Below are 18,120 nucleotides of genomic sequence, written 5' to 3' on the forward strand. Positions count from 1 at the left end.
TTCAACAAGTCCAAGTGCATCCAGGTCAGGTCAGTCCCAGTTACAAGCTGGGTACAGAGAGGGTTGAGAGCAGCCCAGGAGAGGAGGATTTGGGGGTGTTGGTTGGTGAGAAGCTCAACGTGAGCCAGCAGTGTGCTCCTGGAGCTCAGAAATCCAACCCTGTCCTGGGATGCATCCAGAGGAGCAGGGCCAGCAGATCAGGAGAGGGGATTCCCAGCCTCTGCTCTGCTCTTGGGAGACCCCCAGCTCCAATCCTGCCTCCAGGTCTGGTGTCCCCAGCAGAAGAAGGACATGGATCTGTTGGGATGAGTCCAGAGGAGGCCACAAAGATGATCCAGGGGCTGGAGCAGCTCTGCCATGAGGAGAGGCTGAGGAGCTGGGAGTGTTGAGACTCCAGGGGGACCTTAGAGCTGCCCCCCAACCCCTGAAGGGAACCTCCAGGAAGGCTGCAGAGGGACTTTTCAGAAGAGTGTCCAGTGCTAGGAGAAGGGGAAATGGTTTGAAAGTGCAGGAGAAGAGGTTCAGCCTGGAGCTTAGGAAGAAGTTCTTCAGGAGGAGGGTGCTGAGACTCTGGAACAGATTGCCCAGAGAAGTTGTGGCTGCCCCCTCCCTGGAGGTGTTCAAGGCCAGGTTGGATGAGGCTTGGAGCAACCTGGGCTGGGTGAGAGGTGTCCCTGGGCATGGAGCTTGGAGGAGATGAGCTCTGAGCTCCCTTCCCACCTCATTTTGGGATTCTGTGCTGAAAAGCACAAATTGTTTTGTGAGGCTTTGAAGAACAAACCCATCACCCGCAGAAATTCTCTCTCAAGAGCTCTGGAAGTCACAGAGTCCCTGAGCTGGAGCTTTATCCCCACCAGAGCTGAACCAAGGATTTGATATTAAAATCCTGCTCCTGGCTCTGCTTTGAGGGCAACCACGGCCACACTGCCCCTTCCCCAGGGTTATTTGTGTGGACACTGGATAAAATTCAACTGCTTCAACAACCAAAAAGGCCAAAAGACCTGGGCTGGATGAGTTGCAGATTCCTTAATTTAGTGTGGACAAACTCCACAAATTCTTCAGTGTTGTGACACTTGAGCAGAAGGATGTCATTTAAACTCCTGCAGCTCAAACCCACACCCAGCTTGGGGACATCCTCATGGTCCTGTCTGCCTGGCAGTGAAGCTCTTGGAGGATTTGGGGACTGAGAGATGTTCTCTGCCTCCCCTCAGGTGTCCCCATTGTCCCTTCCTGCCTCTGCAGACACAAACCAGTCAAAAACCAAGGTGGGCACGAGGCTGGAAGAGCTGTCAGCCTCCTGGAACTCCCTGTAGGATGAATTTTGTCCAAGCCTCCCTGCAGCTTAAATCTCTTTGGTGCTTCATGGATGAACATCCAGCAGTCTGGCAGCATCTTCAAGGTGTTAGTGCAAAAGTCTTGGAGCTGGAGATAAAAAATTTTAAGGTTTCTTCCTACCCCCAAAGCCTTGGATTTGTCAAGAGAGAGCAAGACCTGAGCTGCAGCTGCTCAGAAGGAGTTGATGAAGTTGAGATAAGCATTGAGGAAGCCTGTGGGGTCCTCCAGCTGGGGGTAGTGACTGATGTGGTCATCCAGCACAGACACTGTGGACATGGGAAGCACCTTCCTGGTGGGAGAACAAAGCAAAGCTTGAGCAAAGCAACTTTTCAGCCAAAAAAACCCCAAAAAAAACAAACCAACCTGGAGCAACTAGAGTTATTCTTCCAAGTGCTGGGTTTACTTCAGCTTAGCTTGGGGAAGGATTACCTCACTCAATCAAACTGTGATGTGGTTTTAAAATGCATGAGTGACTTGGAAGAGAAATGTGACTTTGATGCTTAAAAATGGGGAAGCAATTTCCAAACTGCAGAAGGTTGAGCTGGAACCCACCTGGCTGTGCAGGTTTGAGGTGGGGGTGAAAATCAGGGGTGAAAATCAGCCTCCAGTGAAAAAGGAGTTTGAAGGGGAAATCTTGAGACAAAAACCTTCCTTTAAAATGAAACAGATGCAGATTCCTGCTGTGGGACAGGCATTGTCTTACTTGTAAAGCTGAAGAAACTCTGGGTGGGGATTCACAGGATCCAGGGGCCCATAGATGAGATGCACTGCAAGAGAGAAGCAGCACAGAGCTTTTGTACCCCAGGACATCCCCAACAAAGCCAAGGAGACACATTTCCCCCTCACCCAGAGCTTGGGAAGCTTCCAGCAGAGCACTGAGCAAACCAGCTGCCCAAAGGACTCTTCCTTCTCTGCCCTGGGGTCAAGTTCAGCCTCCAACCACCTCCTGCAAACACCAAACCTTCCTTGGAGTGGTGGCAACTTCTCCTGAGCTTGAAAACAAGCAGCACTTCAGCCTTTCTGGGGCAGCAAGTGGAGAAACCAAAGGTTTTGAACCAGCCTCTAACATTTCCTCAGCTCACTGGATTGAATTTTTTTTTTCCCTCTTGCCTTGAACTGGAGCAGGGACTTTTCCTACCCCCTGCACCAACTGGATTTGATCCACCAGCTTCCTCATCAGGAGAAAAGCTCCAGCAGTGCCTGCAAGGCAGTGAGCAATTCCCAGCATCCCAATTCCCAACATCCCAACCCAGGAAACTGAAGAAAAACCAGGAATTCCTACTCACGTGGGACAGAGGTGGACATCAAAGCTCCAACCCAGCGGTCTCTGTGCTTCTTCCTCTGGTTTATGTACTGCAAAATACTGAAGAGGAAGCTCATTAACCAGCAGGTGGTGCCTCAGGGTATAATAATAATAATTATATATATATATATATATAATAAGTAATTATTATTATTATTTAGACAGCAAATAAAAGTGCAAATGAGGTTGGGACTGTGACTCCAGGTCACTCCCCTGCCAGTTCTGCCCTCAGAGCAGAGTTGAGTTCATGGAATCATTTTAAGGTTGGGAAAAAAACCCCAAGATTATCAAGTCAACCCAGCACCACCATGCCCACTAAACCCTGTCCCAAAGTGCCATCTTCACACGTTTTTTGAGCCTCTCCAGAGATGGGGACTCCAGCCCTGCCCTGGGCAGCCTGGCCCAGGCCCTGACAACCTTTTCCAGGAAGAAATTGTTCCCAAGCTCCAATCTAAACCTCCTCTGGCACAACTTGAGGAGAAGAGACCAAGCCCCACCTCATTCCAACCTCCTCTCAGGGGGTTGCAGAGAGCCAGAAGGTCTCCCCTCAGCCTCCTTTGCTCCAGGATCAACACCCCCAGGTCCTCAGCTGCTCCTCACAACTTCTCCAGACCTTCTCCTTACTCTCCAGCCCCTTCTCCATTTTCTCCAGAACCTACTCCTTACTCTCCAGACCTTCTCCTTTCTCTCCAAACCCTTCTTTCTCTCCAAACCCTTCTCCTTTCTCTCTAAGCCTTCTCCTTTCTCTCCAGACCCTTCCCTATCTTCCCCAGCCCCTTTATCCATCTTCTATAGAACCTTCTCCTTTCTCTCCATCCCCTTCTCCTTCCTCTCCAGCCCCTTCTCCATCTTCTCCAACCCCTCCTCCATACTCTCCATCCCCTTCTCCTTGCTCTCCAGCCCTTCCTCCATCTTCTCCAAACCCTTCTCCTTTCTCTCCAAACCCTTCTTTCTCTCCAAGCCTCCTCCTTCCTCTCCAGACCTTCTCCTTACTTTCCAGACCTTCTTCCTTTCCAACCCCTTCTCCATCATCTCCAGACCCTTCTCCTTTCTCTCCAAACCTTCTCCTTACTTTCCAGACCCTTCTTCTTTCTCTCCAGACCTTCTCCATGCTCTCCAGACCCTTCTCCACATTCTCCATACTCTCCTCCTTCCACTCCAACCCTTTCTCCATCTTCTCCAGACCCTCCTCCTTTCTCTCCAAACCTCCTTCCTCTCCAGACCTTCTCCTTCCTCTCCAGCCCCTTCTCCATCTTCTCCATCCCCTCCTCCTCACTCTCCATCCCCTTCTCCTTGCTCTCCAGCCCCTTCCCCAGCTCCATTCCCTTCTCTGGACACTCTCCAGCCCCTCAATCTCCTTCTGCTCCTCAGGTCCCCAGAACTGACCCCAGGATTGGGGGTGCAGCCTCCCCAGTGCCCAGCACAGGGGGACAATCCCTGCCCTGCTCCTGCTGCCCACTCCACTGCTGGTCCCAGCCCAGCCCAGTCAGGATGCTGGTGGCCACCTTGGCTACCTGGGCACATCCTGGCTCATTACTCAGCCACTTCTCCAAGCCCTTCTCCACCAGGGACTCTGCCCCAAGCCTGAAGCATTGTGGGGGAGTTGGTGTGACCCAAAAACAGGACCTAGAATTGGCCTTTTTGAGCCTCATACACTTGACCTTGGCTCATTGACCCAACCTGTCCAGGTCCCTCTGTTGGTCCCTCAGGCAGACCAAGACTCCCACCCAATTTGGTGTCACCTACAAATGCACTGAGGGTGCAGCTCAATCCCCTCATCCAGATCATTGATAATGAACTTAAACAACAAGATCAGCCCCAAACCTGAGCCCTGGGGGACACCACTGGTGACCAGTTGCCAACTGGGTTTCACTCCCTTCACCACAACTCCCCAAGCTCAGTTGTCTGTCCAGTGAAGAGCTCTTTGGAGGACAACAAAGTTCATTTTCATTATAGGATGTCAGGGAGTGACAGGAGCAGGGGAATGGATTCAAAGTAGAGGAGGGGAGATTGAGATTGGAAGTTAGGAAGAAGTTCTTCCCCATGAGGGTGGTGAGAGGCTGGAACAGGTTGCCCAGAGAGGTGGTGGAAGCCCCATCCCTGGGAGTTTTTATGGTTGGATGGGGCTTGGAGCCCCCTGGGCTGGTGGGAGGTGTCCCTGGTCATGCAGGGGGTTGGGACTGGGTGATCCTAAAGGTCCCTTCCAACCCTATGATTCTATGATTTAGGAAGCAGAAAACAGTCCATAGTCTGGTGAGGTGGGAGGATGAGGTCTGAATCCTTCCCAGCTGAAACAGAAGCAAATTTGAGTCCTCTGCTCCCAAACAAAAGGCACTGGGCTGTAAAAGGGGTGAATCATGGTAATCCTTGTGCCAGGTTCTGCAGAAAGTCTCAGCAGGACACAAGCAGCTGGAAAACAAGGACCAAAAGGTCTGGTACCCCCAAGCCTCCTTAGCAAACTCCCCACCATTTTGCTCAGGTGGCAAAGCAAAAAGAAACTGTGCAACCAGAACCTATGAAACCATTTCCATGCCCTGCAGAAGAGGAGGCAACACTGAACCACCTGAGTGTGGAATCATCAAATGTCAGGGGTGGGAAGGGAGGTGTGGAGATGCCCCAGTGCAACCCCCCTGCCCCAGCAGGGGGACAGAAAGTAAACAATGGTTTGTAACAGGACCAGGGAAAAAAAACCAGTTATCTATCCATGCTAAGTACATTTATATAAAATATAAACATATAGAATGTCTTTGTTTATATAAAAATATATAACTATCATATATATCCAGGGATGGTGACTTCACCACTGCCCTGAGCAGCCTGGGCCAGGCCCTCACAACCCTTTCCAAGAAGAAATTGTTCCCAAGCTCCAATCTAAACCTCCCCAGGAGCAACATGAGGCCATTTCCTCTCATTCTATTGTTTGTTACTTGGGAGCAGAGACCAAATCTCCAGGCTCCAACCTCCTCAGAAGTTCTCCAGAACCTTCTTCTTCTGCTCCAGACCCTTAGAATTATAGAACCACAGAGTGTCAGGGGTGGGAAGGGAGGTGTGGAGATGCCCCAGTGCAACCCCCCTGCCCCAGCAGGATCCCCCAGGGCAGCCCACACAGGAACACATCCAGGGGGGTTTGGAAAGGCTCCAGAGAAGGAGACTCCACAACCTCTCTGGGCAGCCTGGGCCAGGGCTCCCTCAGCCTCACCCTCAACAAGTTTCTCCTGCTCATGCTGAGCTGGAACTTCCTCTCTTCTCCCTTCAACCCATTCTTCCTTGGCCTCTCCCTGGCCACCCCCAAAAAGAGATTGGCCCCTTCCTCTTGCCCCCCACCCCTCAGCTCTTGATGGACATTCAGCAGATCCCCTCTCAGCCTTCTCTTCTCCAGCCTCAACAGCCCCAGGCCTCTCACTCTTTCTTCCCAGCAGAGAAGAGGAATCCAGGAGGAGATTTCAGACCCATTTTCCTTGGGTCTGAAAATGTCCTCAGCTTGCAGGAGTGATGCTGCCCTCAAAGTGCAAAAATTCACCAAAATGGGCTTGGGTGAGTGTCCCTCATTATAAGAAGCAATTAGCAAGGAGTCCAAGGTCTCTGTTCTCAGTTTTTTGTGGTTTGTCCAGAGCTCAGCAGGAGGAGAAAGGGAGTTTGCACATTGAAGAGGAATCACACACACACAGGGATGCTGAACTCAAACCCATTTTTTTTCTTCCAAACTGGAGAAAACCAGATTTAGCTCCAGTTGTTAACCCTACAAATTCAAGCCTATAATTTCCAAAGAAATAATATAAAAAAAAACATGCTGAAGAACTTCAGTGTTCTCCCACCATCTGCAGTCTCAGATCCTCCTGACTCCACATCCTCCTGTCTTGCACCATCCCAGCAAGAATCCTGCTCCTGTATCACCCTCCAACTCTTGATTTGGAGCACAATGATGACCCCAGACCCCAACAGAAGCAGCTGGAGACTCTGGGGAGCCAACAACCCTAAGGTGACAGAGCAGTTCCTGGTGACCAACCTGTCAACAACCAGGTTCCCATCGTTGGTCCTCACTGCTGTCCACATGTCCCAGTACTCTGCCTGGGAAGGCTGGGTGTAGGGCCCAAAGACTGACCCCAGCCTGAAAGACATCCAAAAAAAAAAAAAAAATAAAAATCAGAGCAGCACAGAAGCAGCTGTGGTAGAACAGGGCTCTAAAACTACCTGAGGGCATAAACTGAGCTTCCAGTGTCACCAGTGAAATGGAGTGCTGGGATTTTGTAATGGTGACAGAATGGGGTGGGTTGGAAGGGACCTCAAAGCTCATCCAGTTCCAACTGGACAATCCAGGGACACCTCCCACCAGCCCAGGGGGCTCCAAGCCCCATCCAACCTGACCTGAGACACTGCCAGGGATGGGGCAGCCACAGCTCCTCTGTGCCAGGGGCTCAGCACCCTCACCCCAAACAATTTCTCCCTCCCTCCCCAAGAAACAGAATCCTGGAATGGTTTGGGTTGGAAGAGAACTGAAAGCTCAGCTCATTCCAACCCCCCTGCCATGGGCAGGGACACCTCCCTCCCAGATTGCTCCAAGCCCCATCCAACCTGGCTTTGAACACTGCCAGGGATCAGTGGGGCAGAGACTCTTTTCCTGGGCAACCTGGTTCTAAAGCTCAGCACCCTCACCCCAAACAATTTCTCCCTCCCTCCCTCCCTCCCTGCCCAAGATCTCCTCTCCATCTCCCCTCTCCCAGCTGGAAACCCTTCCCCCTCGCAGGGTCCCATCCCTCCAGGCCCTTGTCCCAAGTCCCTCCCCAGCTTTCCTGGAGCCCCTTCAGGCACTGGAAGGTGCTCTAAGGTCTCCCCATGGGATCCTTCTCTTCTCCAGCCTCAACACCCCCAACTCTCTCAGCCTGGCTCCAGAGCAGAGCTGCTCCAGCCCTCCCAGCAGCTCCAGGGCCTCCTCTGCACTGGCTCCAACAGCTCCGTGTCCTTCTGCTGCTGGGGACCCCAGGGCTGGACACAGCTTTACCCCAGGGGGGGCTCCCCAGAGCCCAGCAGAGGGGGACAATCCCCTCCCTGGCCCTGCTGCTCACACTGCTGGGGATGCAGCCCAGGACATGGGGGGTTTGATGCCTCTCTTGAGCTTCTCCTCACCCCACACCCCAAGTCCTTCTCCTCAGGGCCACTCTCCACCCATTCTCCACCCAGCCTGGATTTCTGCTGGGCATTTCCCCAAGTCCTTGCTTTTTGACTTTCCACCTGTCCCCCCAGTGCACCCAGTTCTGAACTTAGGTTTCCAGCCTCTAGAGTTTTTTTGGGTAAGAAAAAAAAAAAGAGGCTTTGCAACATCTGATAAAACTGGTATCTAACTGCACCTCCTGCAGAGTGTGGTTGGATTTCCATTTTTTGGTCACATCCCCAAGTCTGATCCTTGCAGGAAGGAAGGATTTCAGCATGAAAAGCCTCATGGTTTATTATTAGGCTGAAGCACTTTGCCACCCTGCAGAGGGAATCACCCCAAGGATCAAGGTCATGGAATTATTAAGGTTAGAATAAACCTCTAAGATCATCAAGTCCAATCATCAGCCTAAATCCAGGGGCAAATCTCTCCTGGGACAATGTCACAGAACCAGAGAATCACTGAACTGTTCTGGTTGGAAAAGACCTTTAAAATCATCATAACCCAACTCTACCAAGTCTGGTGTTTAACCCATGTCCCTCAGCACCACATCTCCACAGTTCTAACACCTCCAGGGATGGTGACTCCACCACCTCCCTGGGCAGTCTGGGTGTTTGATAACCCTTTGGGTGAAAAAGCTTCTTCTTATCTCCCATCTAAACCTTCCCTGGTGCAACTTGAGCCCATTTTTATCTTGTTACTCGGGAGAAGAGACCAAACCTCCCTGGCTCCAACCTCCTTTCAGGTAGATGGAAAGAATGAGAAGGTCTCTGCTCAGCCTTCTTTTTACCAGGCTAAAGAACCCCAATTCCCTCAGATGCTCCTCCTCTGACTTGTTCTCCAGCTTGGTTTTCCTTGTGTCAGGGGTTCCACTCAGCTGCTGAACACCTTCTAGGTTAATTCCTACATTGCCCTCCTCCCCACTTGGCTCACACCTCCTTTTCCAGCAGCACAGAGACACAACTCACCCTCTGGAGAAGAAAAAGAAGTTCATCAGCCTTGTGATGATGGGGGACAGCAAACCCCCATCCTTGAGGATCTTGGGGGAAAGGAAAAAAGGAGACAGCAGCTCTTGGTATCATACAGATGGGTCAATCCTGCCTCCTCCTCTCCCTCCTCCTCCTTGCAGGGTTTCCCCCCCCCAGCTCCCAGTTTTGCCCCTCCAGCTCCCAGTTTTCCCAGCCCAGTTCCTCAAGGTGTAGGTGAGCTTTTGGCAGTGTGACATCAACAGTTGAAGGGGTTGGGACATTGGGATGTGAGAAGCTCCATCCTGACAGCCCCAGGGATGCCTGAGAGTAGCTCAGGTGCCATTTCCAAAGCAGGAAAAAAAAAAAACCCAGGAGGGATCTGAGGCAGATTAAAAACCCCAAACTCACAGAGTTCTGCAGAAGGAATGATTGGGTAGGTTGGTGGGGAGCAGCTCACCTTCTGGATGAACCGGGGGTAGTGGGTTTCGGGGAAAATCCCTGGGAAAAATGTCAAAAAAAAAAAAAAAAAGAGAGTTGTAACACTACAAGGAATTGGCTGCACATCTCCCAGCCTCTCCCCTTCCTCTGCTACCATGAAAGGTGGCACAGGCAGCTCAAGGACTGGCACTGCTGTTAATTAAGCACCTTAATTGCAATTTGCTTGGGGTTTGGGTGATGATGGAGGGGGGAAGGTCAGTCCCATGGATCTCCACCCCTCCCAGCCCAGCCATCCCACCAGGAAAACTTTACCTCCGTTGGATAAACAGAGGCTGTTGATCAAGATGCTTCCAGTTTTATTGTGCTCATACCTGGGGACAGAAGAGAAGAAGGTGAAACACAACCAGACCTTCTCCCAGCTTCAAAAAGTCCCCAACCAGCAGGTCAAACCAACATCTCTGCTCTCCTGATGCCCCCAGTTTGGTAAGGAGCTCAGGAGGGATATTAAACATCCCACCAGGACCCGATGGATGGGAACCTCGGATCTTTCCACCAGGGATGTGCCCTGGGACTTCCCAACCTTTTGTCACAGGGGAAAAGGGGGCTCTGAACAACATCTTCCCACTTATCTGCTGGGAACCATCTTGCTGGGGACAACCAAAAGCAACCACCAGTGGTGGCAGTGACCTGTGCAGCAGCTCCTGTGCCACCGTATCCCCGTAATCGTGGGACAGGAGATTGATCCTCTGGTGATGGAGACCAAGGTGCCTCACCAGCCCCTCCACAATGCTGGCTTGCTCAAAGATGGAGTAGTGGTGGGGCCTCTGCAAAGCAAAGAGAAGCCACGGTGAGAACCTGGCCCACCACGAGCCCACAACCTCCAGAAGAAATCCCTTAAACTGAGGGACTGGGGGTGGAGACCTGGAGTTTGTGACCCTGGGCAGCACTTCCATCCACAACCCACATGTCCCAAAGCAGTCAAGGTGTCACCTCAAACCCAAGGAAAGGTGAGACAGGGACAGAACCAATCCACACCAAGCACCTTCTCCGCTCACCAGTGGTGTCCCCCAGGGATCAGTGTTGGGCCCACTTCTGTTCAATATCTTTATAGATGATTTAGATGAGGGGATTGAGTCCATCATCAGCAAATTTGCAGATGACACTAAGCTGGGGGAAGTGTGGATCAGCTGGAAGGCAGGAGGGCTCTGCAGAGGGACCTGGACATCATTGGGATGATTCCAATGGGATGAGGTTCAACATTCTAAGTGCCGGGTCCTGCACTTTGGCCACAACAACCCCAAAAGGTGCCCAGCAGAAAAGGCAAGGCCTCTGACACCGTCTCCCACAGCATTCCCCTGAAAAAGCTGTCAGCCCATGGGTCAGACAGGGGCATCTGTGCTGGGTCAGGAACTGGCTGGAACGGGCCCAGAGAGTGGTGCTGAACGGGGCTGCATCAAAATGGCGGCCGTGGTGTCCCCCAGGGATCAGTGTTGGGCCCAGTTCTGTTTAATATCTTTAGTGAGGATTTAGATGAGGGGATTGAGTCCATCATCAGCAAATCTGCAGATGACACTAAGCTGGGGGGAAGTGTGGATCAGCTGGAAGGCAGGAGGGCTCTGCAGAGGGACCTGGACAGACTGGAGAGTTGGGCTGATCCCAAGGGGATGAGGTTCAACATTCCAAGTGCCGGGTCCTGCACTTTGGCCACAACAACCCCATGGGGAGCTCCAGGCTGGGCACAGAGTGGCAGAAAGGGAGCTGGGAGTCTGGATTGCCAGGAAGCTGAAGAGGAGGCAGCAGTGTGCCCAGGTGGCCAAGAAGGCCAATGGCATCCTGGGCTGGCTCAGGAACAGCGTGGCCAGCAGGTCCAGGGAAGGGATTCTGCCCCTGTGCTCAGCCCTGGGGAGGCCAGAGCTTGAGTCCTGTGTCCAGTTCTGGGCCCCTCAGCTCAGGAAGGAGATTGAGGTGCTGGAGCAGGTCCAAAGGAGGCAACTGGGCTGGGGAAGGGATCCAGCACAGATCCTCTGAGGAGAGGCTGAGGGAGCTGGGGGTGTTGAGGCTGGAGAAGAGGAGGCTCAGGGGAGACCTCATCACTCTCTCCAACTCCCTGAAAGGAGGTTGGAGCCAGGGGGGGGTTGGGCTCTTTTCCCAGGCAACTCTCAGCAAGACAAGAGGGCACAAGAGGTCTCAAGTTGTGCCAGGGGAGGTTTAGGTTGGCCATGAGAAAGAATTTCTTTCTGGAGAGGGTGCTCAGCCATTGGAATGGGCTGCCCAGGGAAGGGGTGGATTCTCCATCCCTGGAGATATTTCCAAAGAGCCTGGATGTGGCACTCAGTGCCATGGGCTGGGAACTGCAGTGGGAGTGGATCAAGGGTTGGACTTGATGAGCTCTGAGGTCCCTTCCAACCCAGCCAGTTCTAGGATTCTGTGATTCTATGATTCCTCTTGCTGTTAAAAATGTCTTATTCCTTTTCCAAGTGGAAATGGGAGAACCTGGACTGCAGACACCAAATTTCTGGGGATGCTGCTGCCACAACAGAACAACCTCTGGGCCAGAAATAAACTGTAAAAATTCTTCTCCCAGGCCACTTACAGGTTTGTCACTGAAACCAAAGCCTACAAAATCCAGAGCAACCACGCGGTGGAAGCGCTGGGTCAGCCCTTCCCAGATCTGCAAACAAAAAAAAAAAAAAAAAAGGAGAAATGTGTTAAAAAATGAAAAACATCAATGAGAATGGAGAGAGGAAAAATCTGAGCTGAAGCACGGCCATGGATGGCCACGCTCCCCTCTCCTCCCCCAGACAGCACCTTCCAGCTCCAAGAAAACTGCAGGAGGTTGAACATTCCCAATAAACGGGAAAAAAAAAAATTCCAAAACCCACCCATGAAAAATAGTTGTGGGTCTTTTCCTCCTGTGGAAAAGGGTGAGGTGAAAAGAGAGAGGAACAGGGCTGATGTCTCAGTTCTCCCAGAAGAAACTCCTCGGGAGCATCACCCACCCTGGGCTGACCCATCACCCACCTGTGTCCATCTGTGTCATCTGTGGGAGGAGGGAACCATGGAATTCCAACCCATCCCACCCCCACCACCCACCCGTGTCCATCTGCTCATCCTTGGGAGGGGGAAACTATGGAATTCCCACCCATCCCACCCCCACCACCCACCTGTGTCATCCCTGGGAGGGGGAAACTATGGAATTCCAACCCATCCCACCCCCACCACCCACCCGTGTCCATCTGCTCATCCCTGGGAGGGGGAAACCATGGAATTCCAACCCATCCCATCCCCCACCACCCACCTGTGTCATCCATGGGAGGAGGAAACCATGGAATTCCAACCTATCCCCCTCCCTACCACCCACCTGTGTCCATCTGCTGATCCGTGGGAAGGGGAAACCATGGAATTCCAACCCATCCCACCCCCCACCACCCACCCGTGTCATCCCTGGGAGGGGGAAACCATGGAATTCCAACCCATCCCACCCCTCCTCACCTTGTACCAGTCGTAGCTGGAGGTTGGGAAGCCATGCAGGAGCACAACGATGTCAGAGCTGCCAAGAGCACCACTGGAATCTGGGGAGGGAAAAAGGATCAGGAAGGGATTGAGCAGCTCTGCTCTCATCCCTTCTTCTCCCAATTATTCTTCCAACTATCCTTTCTTCTCCCATTCTTCCAACTATCCCTTCTTCTCCCATTCTTCCAACTACCCCTTCTTCTCCCAATTATTCTTCCAACTATCCCTTCTTCTCCCAATTATTCTTCCAACTATCCCTTCTCCCAATTATTCTTCCATCCTTCTTCTCCCATTCTTCCAACTATCCCTTCTTCTCCCAGTTATTCCAACTATTCCTTCTTCTCCCATTCTTCCAACTACCCCTTCTTCTCCCAATTATTCTTCCAACTATCCCTTCTTCTCCCAATTATTCTTCCAACTATCCTTCTTCTCCCAATTATTCTTCCAACTATCCCTTCTCCCAATTATTCTTCCATCCTTCTTCTCCCATTCTTCCAACTATCCCTTCTTCTCCCAGTTATTCCAACTATTCCTTCTTCTCCCATTCTTCTAACTATCCTTTCTTCTCCCAATTATTCTTCCAACTATCCCTTCTTCTTCCAATCATTCTTCCAACTATCCCTTCTTCTCCCAGTTATTCTTCCATCCTTCTTCTCCCATTCTTCCAACTATCCTTCTTCTCCCAATTATTCTTCCATCCTTCTTCTCCCATTCTTCCAACTATCCTTCTTCTCCCAATTATTCTTCCAACTATCCCTTCTTCTCCCATTCTTCCAGCTATCCTTTCTTCTCCCAATTATTCTTCCAACTATCCCTTCTTCTTCCAATCATTCTTCCAACTATCCCTTCTTCTCCCAGTTATTCTTCCATCCTTCTTCTCCCATTCTTCCAACTATCCCTTCTTCTCCCAGTTATTCTTCCATCCTTCTTCTCCCATTCTTCCAACTATCCTTCTTCTCCCAATTATTCTTCCAACTATCCTTCTTCCATTCTTCCAACTATCCCAACTATCCCAACTATCCCTTCTTCTTCCAATTATTCTTCCAACTATCCTTCTCCCATTCTTCCAACTATCCCTTCTTCTCCCAATCATTCTTCTGTCTGTTCTGGACTAAAATGTGGTTTCTTTATTGTTACAAACTTCTCTCCTCACAAACTGATATTGCCTCATGGAGAGGATAATTCAGGGGATCCTGCAATGGTTTTGCAGGAGAATTTGTGAAATGTTTTCCAGGTGAAACCATTTTGAGTGCCTCAGGAAAAGTGTCCAGCAGATGGCTTGTAACATTGTGCCCTGAGAGAGGGAAAAAGTGTTGAGAGTTTGGAAAAAAAAAAAAAAAAAGAGTATAAAAGCAAAATTGTAAGCTCAGTCTGTTCCAAAGGCCCCCAGAAAAAAAAAATAAAAATCCTGGACTAGGAATAACATCAACAAGGAATAACAGGAGAAGAGATGAGTTTTGTTCAGGATCTTCACAGGGGATGAGGGGATGGAGCAGGTTTGGTGATGGGAGGAAGCTGGGATGGAGCAGAAGGTTGTGCTGCTCTCCAACCAGGTCTGGACAGGCTGCAGAGCCTGGGGAACCTCCTGAAGTTCAGGAAGGTCCAAGTGTGGAGTTCTGCATCTGGGGAGGAATAACCCCAACCCCCAGTACAGAGCTGGGGGTGTCCTGCTGGGAAGCAGCTCCATGGAGAAAGCCCTTGGAGTCCTGGGGGACAGGGAATTATTGCCAGCTTCAGCTGAGGTGTCTTCCTTTTTCCTTTTCCTTTTCTTCTTCCTCTTCCTTTTCTTTTTTCCTTTTCTTTTCCTTTTCCTCTTCTTTTTTCCTTCTCCTTTTCTCATTTTCCCTTTCTCATTTTCCTTTTCTCATTTTCCTTTTCTCCTTTCCTTTTCCTTTTCTCCCTTCTCCTTTTTCTTTCCCTTTCCCTCCTCTTTTTTCCTTTTCCTTTTTCCTTTTCCTTTTCTCATTTTCCTTTCCCCCTTTCCTTTTCCTTTTCTCCCTTCCCCTTTTTCTTTCCCTTCCCCTTTTCTTTTTCATCTCCTGTGTTTGTGTAGAAATAACCCCAACCCCCAGTACAGAGTTGGGGGTGTCCTGCTGGGAAGCAGCTCCATGGAGAAAGCCCTTGGAGTCCTGGGGGACAGGGAATTCTCCAGGGGTCAGCAATGTGCCCTTGGGGCCAAGAGGGCCAATGGTGTCCTGGGGGCATCAGGAAAAGTGTGTCCAGCAGATCCAGGAGGTTCTCCTCCTCCTCCTCCTCCTCCTCCTCTGCTCTGCCCTGGGGAGACCAGAGCTGGAATCCTGGCTCCAGTTTGGGGCTCCCCAGTTGAGGAGAGACTGGGATCTACTGGAGAGAGGCCAAGGGAGAGGTGGGAGGGTGAGGAAGGGACTTGAGCATCTGTGCTGGGAAGAAAGAGTGAGAGGCCTGGGGCTGTTGATGTATCCCCAGGGTTTGGGATGTGGGTTTGAGATGTATTCCCAGGATTTGGGATGTGTCCCCAGGGTTTGGGAGGTGTCCCCCCCCAGGGTTTGGGATATGTCCCTAAGGTTTCTGATGTATCCCCAGCATTTGGGATGTATCCCCAAGGTTTGGGATGTATCCCCAGGATTTGGGATGTGTGTCCCCCCAGGGTCTGGGATATGTCCCTAAGGTTTGGGATGTGTCCCCAAGGTTTGAGATGTGTCCCCAGGTTTGGGATGTGGGTTTGGGATGTATCTCCAGGGTTTGAGATGTGTCCCCAGGGTCTGGGATATGTCCCTAAGGTTTGGGATGTGTCCCCAAGGTTTGGGATGTATCCCCAGGGTTTGGGATGTGTCCCCAGGGTTTGGGATGTATCCCCAGGATTTGGGATGTGTCCCCAGCATTTGGGATGTATCCCCAGGATTTAGGATGTGTGTCCCCCCAGGGCCTGGGATATGTCCCCAGGGTTTGGGAGGTGTCCCCAGAGTGTGGGATGTGTCCCCAGGGTTTGGGATGTGTCCCCAGGGTTTGGGAGGTGTCCCCAGGGTTTGGGATATGTCCCCAGCATTTGGGATGTATCCCCAGGATTTAGGATGTGTGTCCCCCCAGGGTCTGGGATATGTCCCTAAGGTTTGGGATGTGTCCCTAAGGTTTGGGATGTGTCCCCAGGGTTTGGGATGTGTCCCCAGGATTTGGGATGTGTCCCCAGGGTTTGGGATGTGTCCCCAAGGTTTGGGATGTATCCCCAAGGTTTGGGATGTGTCCCCAGGGTTTGGGATGTGTCCCCAGGATTTCGGATGTGTCCCCAGGGTTTGGGATATGTCCCCAGCATTTGGGATGTATCCCCAGGATTTAGGATGTGTGTCCCCCCAGGGTCTGGGATATGTCCCTAAGGTTTGGGATGTGTCCCCAGGGTTTGGGATATGTCCCTAAGGTTTGGGATGTGTCCCTAAGGTTTGGGATGTGTCCCCAAGGTTTGGGATGTGTCCCCAGGATTTGGGATGTGTGTCCCCCCAGGGTCTGGGATATGTCCCTAAGGTTTGGGATGTGTCCCCAGGGTTTGGGATGTGTCCCCATCACCTCTGTAGAAGATGTTCTGGCTCCTGTAGGTGAAGAACCCTCCTGCTGCCCTCCAGGAGATGAGAGCTGGGGAGAGTTTTGGGGGTGGGATGTGGAGGTAAACGGCGAGGAGGGGGACGCTCAGAAGCCCCACCTGGACCCACCACTCCTTCATCCTTTAGGGAAAAAAACCAGGATCCTACTCACCATCACACCCCACAAAGCCACCACCAGGCCCTTCCACCCCCTCCCACCTCCCCAAAACCCACAGGGCCCCCCCAAACCCCTCAAGCACCCAAAAACTGCAGGTCCCTGGGGTGTGACAGAAAGGGGACCCCAATGGGGGGGACATCAGCCCCTATAGAGGGAGTCTGGGGGGGGCACGGATCCCATATGGGGGATAGGAGGGGAGACACGGACCCCACAGGGGGTTTGAGGGGGCTCCATAGGGGATCTGAAGGGGATAAGGGCCCCATAGAGGGGTGAGAGGACACAGGGGCCCCATAGGGGGTCTGAGAGGGGATGTGGGACCCTTTGGGGTCTGAGGGGGTGATGGGCTCCATAGGGGGTCTGTGGGGGTCGTGGGATTTATAGGGGGTCTGAGGTTGGAATCCTATGGAATCTATAGGGGTCTGAGGGGGTGATGGGGCCCACAGGGGGTTATGGGTCCCATAGGGGGTCTGAGGGCTTTATGGGTCCTATAGGGGGTCTGAGAGCTTTATGGGTTCAATAGGGGGTCTGAGGGCTTTATGGGTCCCACAGCAGGTTATGAGTCCCATAGGGGATGTGAGGGGGTCCCATAGGGGGTCTGAGGGGGTTATTGGGTCCCACAGGGGGTTATGGGTTCCACAGGGGGTCTGAGGGGGTTATGGGTGCCACAGGGGGTTATGGGTTCCATAGGGGGTCTGAGAGAGTCCCACAGGGAGTCTGAGGGGGTCCCACAGGGGATTTATGGGTTCCATAAGGGGTCTGAGGGGTTTATGGGTCCCATAGGGGATCTGAGGAGGTCCTATAGGGGATCTGAGGGGGTTATGGGTTCTGTAGGGGGTTTGAGGGGGTTATTGGGTCCCACAGGGGGTTAGGGGTTCTGTAGGGGGTCTGAGGGCGTTATGGGTCCCATAGGGGGTTATGTGTCCCACAGAGGGTCAGAGAGGGTCCCATAGGGGGTCTGAGGGGGTTATGGGTCCCATAGGGGGTTATGGGTCCCACAGGGGGTCTGAGGGGGTCCCGTAGGGGATCAGAGAGGGTCAAGTAGGGGGTGTGAGGGGCTTATGGGTCCCACAGGGGGTCTGAGGGGGTCCCATAGGGGGTGTGAGGGGGTTATGGGTCATACAAGGGGTTATGGGTCCCACAAGGGGTCCCATAGGGGGTTATGGGTCCCATAGGGGATCTGAGGGGGTCCCGTAGGGGATGTGAGGGGGGGGCCAGGATCCCCACGGGCTCTGTGTGTATGGGAGGGGGGGGGGCAGTGGTGAGGGGGGCACCAAAGCCCCGCCCCCTCCCCCCACCCCTCACCAAGCCCCGCCCACACCCAACCAAACCCCGCCCCCTCAGGCAGGCCCCGCCCCCCGGCGCCACCAGCGGCGGTGGCGGGAAAACGGCGGCGAATGGCGGGAAAATGGGGGGGGGGGGGGCGGGAAACCGCGGGGGGGGGGGGGAACGAAGTCCTCTCGCGCCTCACCTGTCCCGCGACCTCCAGCGCCGGGGGGCGTGGCCACCGCCCCGCGCACGCGCTGCTTGGCCACGCCCCCCAAGCCACGCCCACGGCCACGCCCCACGGCCACGCCCCCTCCCGCTCCGTTCCCGCGCGCAGCCGCGGCGTCCGCGCCGTTGCCCGGCGACGCCCCGCGAGCTGTCAAGCCGCCCACGTGGCTGTAAGGCGGCTTCTGATTGGCGGA

The 18,120-nt window shown here is 52.8% G+C and overlaps 1 protein-coding gene across 1 annotated transcript; it reads right to left on the reverse strand.

Annotated features, from left to right (window-relative positions):
• Nucleotides 1-30: 30 nt before the first annotated feature.
• MEST (mesoderm specific transcript) lies at nt 31-17,968 on the reverse strand. Its single transcript, XM_071734257.1, has 13 exons — nt 17,904-17,968; nt 16,244-16,398; nt 12,686-12,765; nt 11,787-11,864; nt 9,881-10,017; nt 9,506-9,564; nt 9,213-9,253; nt 8,756-8,826; nt 6,645-6,746; nt 2,622-2,698; nt 2,039-2,102; nt 1,002-1,624; nt 31-652 (listed from the first exon to the last, which is right to left on the reverse strand). Exons 2-12 carry the CDS (start codon nt 16,395-16,397, stop codon nt 1,507-1,509), a joined length of 981 nt encoding a protein of 326 aa, XP_071590358.1. The 5' UTR covers nt 16,398; nt 17,904-17,968; the 3' UTR covers nt 31-652; nt 1,002-1,506.
• Between the last annotated feature and the right edge of the window lie 152 nt (nt 17,969-18,120).

This window comes from Heliangelus exortis, chromosome 1, assembly GCF_036169615.1.
Source record: "Heliangelus exortis chromosome 1, bHelExo1.hap1, whole genome shotgun sequence".
In the NCBI taxonomy this organism is placed as follows: Eukaryota; Metazoa; Chordata; class Aves; order Apodiformes; family Trochilidae; genus Heliangelus; species Heliangelus exortis.